This window comes from Trichomycterus rosablanca, chromosome 5 (assembly GCF_030014385.1).
Source record: "Trichomycterus rosablanca isolate fTriRos1 chromosome 5, fTriRos1.hap1, whole genome shotgun sequence".
In the NCBI taxonomy this organism is placed as follows: domain Eukaryota; kingdom Metazoa; phylum Chordata; class Actinopteri; order Siluriformes; family Trichomycteridae; genus Trichomycterus; species Trichomycterus rosablanca.
This window is the reverse complement of record NC_085992.1, coordinates 35,590,936-35,602,008: the sequence shown is the minus strand read 5'-3', so window position 1 is coordinate 35,602,008 and position 11,073 is coordinate 35,590,936. Positions and strand designations below refer to the sequence as shown.

The following is an 11,073-nucleotide window of genomic DNA, read 5'->3' as shown; positions in this document are numbered from 1 at the left end:
GGAACCATGTCCTATGGTCTGATGAGACCAAGATTAATTTGTTTGGTTCAGATGGTCTCAAGCATGTGTGGCGGCAATCAGGTGAGGAGTACAAAGATAAGTGTGTCATGCCTACAGTCAAGCATGGTGGTGCGAATGCCATGGTCTGGGGCTGCATGAGTGCAGCAGGTGTTGGGGAGTTACATTTCATTGAGGGACACATGAACTCCAATATGTACTGTGAAATACTGAAGCAGAGCATGATCCCCTCCCTCCGGAAACTGGGTCGCAGGGCAGTGTTCCAGCATGATAATGACCCCAAACACACCTCTAAGACGACCACTGCTTTATTGAAGAGGCTGAGGGTAAAGGTGATGGACTGGCCAAGCATGTCTCCAGACCTAAACCCAATAGAACATCTTTGGGGCATCCTCAAGCGAAAGGTGGAGGAGCGCAAAGTCTCGAATATCCGCCAGCTCCGTGATGTCGTCATGGAGGAGTGGAAAAGCATTCCAGTGGCAACCTGTGAAGCTCTGGTAAACTCCATGCCCAGGAGAGTTAAGGCAGTTCTGGGAAATAATGGTGGCCACACAAAATATTGACACTTCAGGAACTTTCACTAAGGGGTGTACTCACTTTTGTTGCCGGTGGTTTAGACATTAATGGCTGTATATTGAGTTATTTTGAGGGAAGAATAAATTTACACTGTTATATAAGCTGCACACAGACTACTTTTCATTGTGTCAAAGTGTCATTTTGTCAGTGTTGTCCCATGAAAAGATATACTTAAATATCTGCAGAAATGTGAGGGGTGTACTCACTTTTGTGATACACTGTATATATATATATATATATATATATATATATATATGTATTTATATATATTTCTGTTGCTATTATAATTGCGTTTTTTATTTTTATTTATTTTTATTTTTATTTACTTTAATTTTACTTTAATTTACTAAATATATAACTAAGCTTTGGCAATACGAATGTCCTCCTTTTTATCATGCCAATAAAGCTGTGTTTGAGTTTGAGTGAGCAGGTGAGTGACACACACACACACACACACACACACACACACACTTTTGTTGTTATTACAGCTTAAGTTTAATTCATGTCACTGTTAATTTTTTTTAATTGTTATTACCCACTGCACTGTTTTTAATATATTGTATATTTTCTATTACTATTATTGTTGTTGGTTTTTATTGTATTTTTATTTTACTTTATTTTTTATTTATATTTCCTAAATATGTTACCAAGCTTTGGCAATATGAATATTTTGGCATGCCAATAATGCTATGTTTGACTTTGAGTGAGCACACACACACACACACACACACACACACACACACACACTACTGCTTACATTTAGTTCACTCACTCACTCACTTTCTCAACCGCTTATCCAATTAGGGTCACGGGGGGGGGGGGGATAGGTGCTCGAGACTATCCCAGCTTTTCAATGGGTGCAAGGCACACAGTAACACCCTGGATGGGGCGCCAGTCCGTCGCAGGGCAGACACACACACACACACACACTCACCTATAGGGCAATTCAGTTGACATCAATAACCAATTAACCAGATTGCATGTTTTTGGACTGTGGGAGGAAACCGGAGCTCCCCGAGGAAACCCACACAAACACGGGGAGAACATGCAAACTCCACACAGAAAGGACCCCGGACCGCCCAGCCAGGGGATCGAACCCAGGACCTTGTTGCTTTGAGGCGACAGTGCTACCCACCCAGCCACCGTGCCGCCCTAAATTTTGTTCCAATTGTACTCACTGTTTTTCTTACATTTTGTATGATTATCTGTAACTTTTTATATATTCTATATTTCTATTTTGTATTACTATTATTGTTGTTATTTTTTTTTTTTTTTTTTTTTTTTTTTACTTTATTTTTAATTATATTTCCTAAATGTAACTAAGCTATGGAGATACGAAAGTCCATATTTTGGCATGCCTATAAAGCTATGTTTGAGTGAATGGGTGAGAGAGAGAGAGTGAGAGAGGTCCTGGCTGCCCCGGGAGGAGAGGTTGTGTCAGCACTGCACTCTCAGTACAGTAGAGACGGAGCTGCACTTCCTCACCCGGTGTACCAAGTACCACCACGTCCGCTCCCAATTCTTCCCTAAATTTAATAACATCATCCTCAACTTTACCTCCCTCCCAGACCCCGACAAACTGCCCCACCTACTGGGGGAGCACAGAGAGAGCTGCACACTAGCAGCACTCTATACTTACACCTGCCACCAGGTGAGGGACAGTGGGTGACCATGTCTCATACACACACACACACACACACACACACACGCACACACACACACGCACACACACACACACGCACAAACTGATTGTTTTACTACCTCATTAATGTAAATATTATACTTTTTATTGTTATTATTTTGCACTGTTTTCATTAATATTTTATTCTATTCTATATTTTTTGCACATGTAACTATTCTGTATATTTTTGTTCTTTCTTATTTTTATTGTTTATATTTCTCTGTAACTTGCTTTGGCAATACGAATGTCCTTATTTGTCATGCCAATAAAGCTTCTTTGAGTTTGAGTTTGAGTTGAGAGGGAGAGAGAGAGAGAGAGAGAGAGAGAGAGCGAGTGAGAGAGAGAGAGAGAGAGTGAGAGTGAGAGAGAGAGAGAGAGAGAGAGAGAGAGAGAGAGTGGGTGCCTGGAGGCCGAAGGGAGTGGAGCTGTGCCGCACCGAGTGTTAGGACTATTTTGCGGGGGTTTACTCTGGGACAACATGGCAGTAAAAGTTCGGAGAAACAAACGTAGGAATTGAGAGTGGCTGAACAGACTTGTTAAATCGTCTGGGTGTGATTTAGAAAGTTCTGGTTACGTTTCGTACATCCTCCGAATATTATTAGCGCTTCAGTTACAGCAACTGTCTCTCCGGTATGTCAACTATTTCAACTTCCACACTAACTTAATGTCATGACAGAAATGCTGTTAAAGGGTAAAATGTGGATAGTTGTTTTTTACTGCTACTATACCGGTTTATAGTAAGTAGAAGTGTTGTTAGTGGAAGTGTTGTTTGTTAGTAGAAGTGTTGTTTGTAGCTACAATAACAGATAAGCGAGCAGCTAGCCGTTAGCCAACATACCCTGTGGAAATGTTAAACATTATCAGTTTGTAATAAGTACAATGAAAGTTCATGACAACTTTAAGAAAGTGCTGAAAACACTCAGAATCTTTACTCTGACCTATATATGATATATAATAAATGACTTAGTTTTTAATGTGGAGGTTTTATGATATAAGTTCAGATCAGTTTATAGATAATGTGTACTGTAACATTAGGGCGTCGATAGACTTTGTTTATGAAGTTATAATATGAGGATAAAATGTTACATTTTTAATGGTCTGGCCTTGTTACATTGTAACTAATGTACATTGTAAATGTAATTACATTTCCTACTGAAATATGTATTATTTAACATATTGATATATTGTTTCATAGCATTCAAATATATATAAATTATTTAAAAAAAACAATTGTCAATTGTACAATCAAATAAGAGTCAGTAGGTACAATAACATATCTATATATACTGTATTTATACACCGATCAGCCATAACATTAAAACCACCTCCTTGTTTCTACACTCAATGTCCATTTTATCAGCTCGACTGACCATATAGAAGCACTTTGTAGCTCTACAATTACTGACTGTAGTCCATCTGTTCCTCTGCATGTTTTGTTAGCCTCCTTTTATGCTGTTCTTCAATAGTCATGACCCGCACAGGACCACTACAGAGCAAGTTATTATTTGGGTGGTGGATCATTCTCAGCACTGCAGTGACACTGACATGGTGTGTTAGTGTGTGTTGTGCTGGTATGAGTGGATCAGACACAGCAGCACTGATGGAGTTTTTAACCACCTCACTGTCACTGCTGGACTGAGAATAGTCCACCAAACAACAATATCTAGTCAGCAGCGCCCCGTGGGCAGCGTCCTGTGACCGCTGATGAAGGTCTAGAAGACGACCAAGTGAAACAGCAGCAATAGATGGGCGATCGTCTCTGACTTTACATCTACAAGGTGGACCAACTAGGTAGGAGTGTCTAATAGAGTGAACAATGAGTGGACAAGGTATTAAAAAACTCCAGCAGTGCTGCTGTGTCTGATCCACTCATACCGGCACAACACACACTAACACACCACCACCATGTCAGTGTCACTGCAGTGCTGAGAATGATCCACCACCCAAATAATACTTGCTCTGTAGTGGTCCTGTGGGGGTCCTGACCATTGAAGAACAGCATAAAAGGGGGCTAACAAAAGATGCAGAGAAACAGATGGACTACAGTCAGTAATTGTAGAACTACAAAGTGCTTCTATATGGTAAGTGGAGCTAATAAAATGGACAGTGAGTGTAGAAACAAGAAGGTGGTCTTAATGTTATGGCTGATCAGTATATATATATATTTGTTTATGCATTTTCTCCCCTTTTTCTCCCGACTTTTTAGCATGTCCAATTGCCCGATTGCGTCACGCTTCCTCTCCACTAATTGAGGAGAACTAAGCTAACCCACTCTTTGACACGTGGGCAGCAGCTGTATGCATTTTGTCACCCACACTAGGCAAGTGCATATATGCGAATCAGCCTTGTGTACAGAGAGACACACACCCTCTTTCCCCATTTCTGTGCAGGCGCCATCAATCAGCCAGCAGAGGTCGTAGTGCATCAGTTAGGAGGAGTCCCTATCCGGCTTAATCCCCCACCCCTATATGAACAACAGATCAATAGTTGTTCATGTGGCAGAGCTGAGATTCGATACGATGTATTTGAAATCCCAGCTCTGGTGCGCTAGCGTGTGTTTTTACCGCTGCGCCACCTAAGCGGCATAAATAAATGCTTTTAAACACTTCTGAAACTTGTTTGAACTGCTAATTATAGTGTAGAGCTGTCACAATTATGGCATTTTAACATCTAAATGTCACGCACAGTTGACTACATGCCAATTTAAAAAAAGTTTTTTTTTTTTTTTTTGCTTGGGTGGTACATGTCTTTTGTATCATTGATGTATAGTAAACAATTAGATAGGTGCTCAGGTGGTGGAGCAATCTATTTCTCTAGCCCACCACTGCTAAGATCTGGGTTCAGTCTGAAGCCCTATGATGAACTGGAGTCCTGTCCATGGAATTTCTGTCTTGCGCCACTGTTTCCAGGTGAAACTGGACTTGGTGCGACTCTAACTAGAATAAAGTGGTTGATGAAAATGAAATTAAAATAATACACTTTCAGCCAGTTGTAGTTGTTTGAGATCACTGTATGTTATCATAATTAGTCACAGTACCTTATATTTTTATTATTTTCGTGGTTAGATTCTTTACACCATGGATTATTTGGAACTGTTAGTATTTATATTTAGTATTTTCTGGCTGTTCCGCCATCCTCCCTCCCAAACACCATAGCAACAATAAGATTAGAACCCCAGATCTCAGTGCTAGTAGGCTACACCAATGCAAAGCAATTTACATGATGCATATTTTGTCAGGCATTTCTAAATGCGGACAACAACAATAATCTTTAAAAAAGGTTAATCATTCAGTTACAGGAGGCAGTGCTCAAATTGAAATCATAATATTTTCACTTTTTTTACAGACATATCCTGTTTTTATTGGACTGGATGCTAAATAAGGACAATCAAATGGCACATTCTAAAGACTCCCAAGCAACGAATTGCCATATCTCCTCATGCCTGCTCCGATGAAGATTAGTTATGCTTCATATTTCCAAACGACCAAAAAAGGTACACCCCACGACAAAACAAAATGTTAGGAAGTGGAAACCATTCCCTGATGACAGACGAGCAGTGACTATAAATAAGCCTCAGGGTCTAACGACAAATCTACGTCAAGAGGAAACCAGGAACTCTACAGCACAGAAGCACGCAACCGAGGCGGTCAAAGAGAACTGCTGTCAACAAGGCTGCCAGTAAAGCACTTCTGGAAAGAACTAACAAAATCAAGGATACATTTAACTTAACAGGATCTGTCAGACTCAGGTGCACACGTAGCTCTCAGACCCAACATGGCCTGTTTGCAGACCTTAATGGCAGGAGGAGGTCTTTTTGAGGCAGGCAGTTGTCCCAGAGTGTCCCGCAGGAAGTAAAGCCTCCCAGAAGGGTGGTCACAAAGAAGTCCAGGAAAGGCCGGTCACCTAGGAAACAAGATACTATGAAAAACCTAGAATTTTCTGGCCCCAGTAGGAATGACCAACAAGACAAGGCACTTGTTTCCAATAAAGGGCATCTACCCATTAACATACGCTCTGAAAGAATCGAAGTGGAACACAGAGAATCATTTGTTTACAAGACTTCTGATGTGGAGAGGGAAAAGGACAAGGTCACCGCTGAAGCGGTAGAAAATAAAAGCATCCCTGTGCCCATTCAGAATACAGAGGAACTGAACACCGAAGAGTCAAATGATTCGCTTGTGAAAGAGTGTGACCCAGCTGCTAAAGTGGACTTTGTTTGTACATTTAATACCTCAGATCCAAAAGCAACAGCTCTCTCACAGTCACATGACATTGCTTCCGATATCATACCAGACAGCCGTTCTCAAATTGTCTCCACTGTGTTTTCTGGTTTGTGTAATCTTTTTAAAGAATTACCAGCACTTCAGCACACTCCAGATGCCTCTACAGTGGAGGACGAACAGCATATTAGTCCCAAAGACATGAACACCAAAGATGCGAATGACAATTATGAAGAGATGCTAATCAGGAATGAAGGAGCGCTGTCGCTTCTTTCACTAAGCACAGGTTTTTACAGCTGCTCTTTGTCGAGTTTAGACGCCGAGTCTCAAACACCACAGTCTTTCCAAAGTAAACTGCTAAGCAGCTCGGAGAGCACTCAGTCTTCGTTTGGTACTGAGTCAGACATTTGGAGCTCAGATCCAGCTCCAGGCCATGTTGAAGCAGCAGCAGGTGCTTCCACACTTCTGAATCCAGACTTACATCAGTGTTTATTTCGGGCTTTGGAGGGAAAGGAAAGGAAAAAGAGGAGGCGATGTGGAGAATGTGTGTCCTGCCTTCGCAAGGCTAACTGTGGACAATGTAGCTGCTGCTTAAACCGAAAAACTTGCCATCAGATCTGTAAGCTCAGGAAATGTGTGAAACTGAAGGTAGGTCAGCTTATTTTCTTTTTCTTACCTGTCACTGAAAGAGAAACTGAAAGTGTTTTGTTCAGCTACTAGATACTTCATTTTGCATTTCATTTCAAAATGGGCATGACCTTGGATTTTAGCATTTCTGTGAACAATAACATTTCAAATTTTGGATATTATAATGGTGGGTTCACTTGCATAAGGATAACGAGCCAATTTAGCAGCTGACTGCCTACAGATAATAGTATAATACAGATAATAATTCAGCCTTGGCAAACTTTACTCCCAACCTGACAATGAGCAACCAAGGATACAACCAGTAAGATATGACACACCTTATTTTAACTAAACAATGCCTTTATTTTTATATTGACATATACACACAGGTGGACAGATAATTGTCTTTTATGCATACCCCAGCTTCTGGGGGTCAGAGCCATTATACCGCACTCATGGAGCAAAGAGAGCAGAGGGTCTTGGTCAATTGACTGCTTTCTGTTACATGCTGTGGATTCAAAAAGTATTTAGACGCCTTGTACTGTTTGAGTACTTTATTGTGTTGTGGATTTCATTTCGAATTGATATAACTGACTTTACTGAAATCTCTTATTCTCAAAAGTATTCAGATCCTTCATTCACTAATTTGGCATCAACACGTCTTTACAAGCTTTGCACTTGGATTTGGGATTTGGGTAGTTTATGGCAGCTCCTCTCAAGCTTTGTCAGAATGGATGGCGAGCATATGTGATCCACCATATTTAGGTCTTTCCTCAGATATTTGATCAGGTTTAAGTCTGGTCTTTTTCAGTGCCATTCAAGGACATTTGGATACTTGCCCTAAAGCCAATTCAGTATTGGTTTGGCTGTTAGAAAGTGAACTGTTGTGCACTAATTTGTACCAGTGTCCCGGGGATGCATGATCCAGCTACCACCATATTTTAACGTAGGGATGGTTTTAGCCAGGTGACAAGCAGTGCCTGCTTTTCACCAGACATAGTGGTTGAAATTCTGCCCAAAGAGTTTAATTCTCATCTCATCAGGCAAGGGTTTTTTGTTGTTATGTGTCCTGTACATGCTGTTCAGCAAATGTCAAGTGGCCTGTCATATGACATTTAATGCTCAAGGTTGTGACAAGCTTCTTCCTTTTTAAAATTATTGATGCTACTGTGGTCCTGGGGTGTTCAAATCCTTAGACTAGGGATGCCAATGATTACCGATAACTATCAAAGAAGTAATTTTAATTAATGCAGTTGGTAAAAATGTAATTTAAGCTTAATTTTTTAACATTTGCTGCTTAATTCCAACTGAGAGCGCAGCTACAGATCAGCACAGAGTACGGTGTGCATGCACCAGCTCTATAAACACACATTCGGAGTTCTAATTGGAACTCTTTTTATGCCTTCAAATAGTAAATGACTAAACGTATGCATTAAGCTGTTTTGCATCACTATGGAGTATGATTGCATGTTCAATTCTGCACACGTGGATCTGTGTGTAATAATAAGGATATTTTGCATCATATTCCAGTACAAAGGTAAAACTCTGCTTATCAGAATGTAATAACTATACTAATGTTGTGAGCATCCAGTACACAGACTGCATCTTTATTCATTATGATTAGCATGTTTAGTAAGCACTTGTAATAAACTCTTCACTACCGCTGTCCTTTTAAATCTACATTCTGAATGTTGAACTAGTTCTGCTCGCAGTGTTTATGATCCTGTTATTGTATCCACATTACTGCCACAATCACTACATCACACTGTGTTTTAAATCAATAAAGCATGTGTGACTTGTTGATATAAAACTCTGTGATGTGTTTTATATTTTGATGGGAGGCTATAAACTTGTTATTGGTTAACTGTTGACTAATGACAGCTGGTCATCAGGTGAAAGAAATTAGCCAAATTTGCATCCCAAATTTTTTTCATATGCTTGCCCTGATCTATACTTTGCCACAGTTTAAATGTGGAGATCCGCAGACAGTTTCTTGGACTTTATTTATGGCTTGTTCATTTCTGACAATGCAGTGTAAATTATGAGCCCTTAATGACTTGACCAATCAACTTAAATAGACTAGTAGCTAGTCTGTTCCGGCACACCCCGGCCAATCGTGTCACGTCTGATGTAAAGCAAACAGGATACGTCTGGTCACTTTTTGCCACAGCCAATGGAGCTGAATAATTTTAAGAGTAAATGACTGGAGTTTTTCATTTCTAATTAACTTGTTCACTAATTATCCTGAAAAAAGTTTTTCATTTCAGCATTATGGATGATTAGATGCAAATTGATGTGTAAAGAAAGTAAACAATTATAACAATTATATTCAAGCAAAATGAAATCCAGCACAAAGTATATCTGAGTCCACTTAGTCCACTTTTATTTGGAACAGTGTACCTGATTGTTCATGTAATCATGTAATGAGTGTGTTTAGGCTGAAAGTAGAATAAAAACAGACCTATTTATATAATTAGTCTTGTATAAACCTCTTCTTGGTTTTACTCATGAAGCTGTACAAAGGCATATTTTAAAAGGAAAAATGGACCCCAAATGTTCCCCAATTCAGATGTACAAAGTTAGACATATCCAAATAGACTTTCTTGCTCTGTGAAGTTTTGTAGTTGTACTCTGTGACTTGTGTTGTTTTATTGGTACTTTTTCTGGTTACTTAATTGTTATATGGTAAAAGTTGGACAATATATTCTTTTAGGCAGGACATTTGTAATTTGTCACTCAGATGAATGATTCACAGACGTAGGTAGAGTATTTGAACGGCCCTGGCCCACTCTTAAATGTTCTCATGATGAGAAACCATGTGCTAAAGAGCTTGTTAAAATGAGAAGAGGCTCTTAGATAGGAATCACATGGGCTTGTAATAGCGTCATGCACTTTTACTGTCTGAGTAGCACTGTGTTCCATGTTTAAGCAACTGCTTACGCTATAGAGGCATGAATAGGAAAATCCAACGTGAGCTGCATGACAGGAGTAAATGACACCCATCCTCATGCTAAACTCGTGCATCTTTTTCCTTGGCACAGACGTCTGTAACATGCAGTGCGGTTCCTTTGGTGATACTCAAATCGCTGAACGTTTTGTCAGCTTGGCACAAGGCAAATATCAGGTGTCATTATCTGTCCGAGTCATGGATTCTTAAGTATAGAGGGACAGTTCAGGACAAGACAACTAGTGAAGGTCTGGAAACAATCTGTTACATTCATGTAGTCTGACTGAAGAGTTATTTAGCAACACTGCACATGTTACACATTTAGCATTACTGCTAAATTGCTATAAAATCATTTTGAATACATTAATACACATAATGTTTCTGTGCTAACTGTAGTCTATATGAATATGAGTTGTCTAGGGGATATATGAGTTGTATATTGGGCAGTATTTGCACCATGTTCATGTATTACTAATATTCAAAATTTGTCTAGGGGAAACATTTCATATTGGGCAGTATTTGCACCATGTTCATGTATTACTAATATTCAAAATTTGTGTTTTCTTTACCCCTCAAATTTTTTTTTACTTATCTTAGAGCATTAAATAACTATATTAAATACAATTGCTTTAAAATTTTATGTAGCAAAGTGGTAATGGTCCGAATTTAAAGTGTATACAAGCTGTTCATTGGAAAACAGGAGTGAACAAACCACTAGTCTTGAGCAAGCGAATTGTATCCATGGGCTATGAGTTTTATTTATGCTTGCCAGGCAGCCATGCAAAACAGTAGTCTGCTGACATGATGGCTGAGATGATTGCACTGTCATTTGCAAGTTCTATCCCTAATTAACACTCTGTCTATAAACTGAACATATTTTGCTATAAGCATCAGATATTTTAAAGGAATTATTCCAAATGACTAATACATTAGTTTTTACAGAGCTTACCTGGCTGGTAAGCAAACCAATGACCTGTCCATCCTTTGTTAATAATTGTTGTTTA

The 11,073-nt window shown here is 39.4% G+C and overlaps 1 protein-coding gene across 1 annotated transcript in view; it reads left to right on the top strand.

The window, feature by feature from the left end:
- The first annotated feature begins 2,862 nt into the window (after positions 1-2,862).
- The window catches only part of tet1 (tet methylcytosine dioxygenase 1), a 63,250-nt gene continuing 55,039 nt past the window's right edge, over positions 2,863-11,073 (top strand). Inside the window, 3 exon segments of the mRNA XM_062996084.1 lie at positions 2,863-2,905; positions 5,621-5,933; positions 5,935-7,143. Of these exon segments, the coding sequence (XP_062852154.1) occupies positions 5,739-5,933; positions 5,935-7,143 (1,404 nt within the window). The 5' untranslated portion in view covers positions 2,863-2,905; positions 5,621-5,738.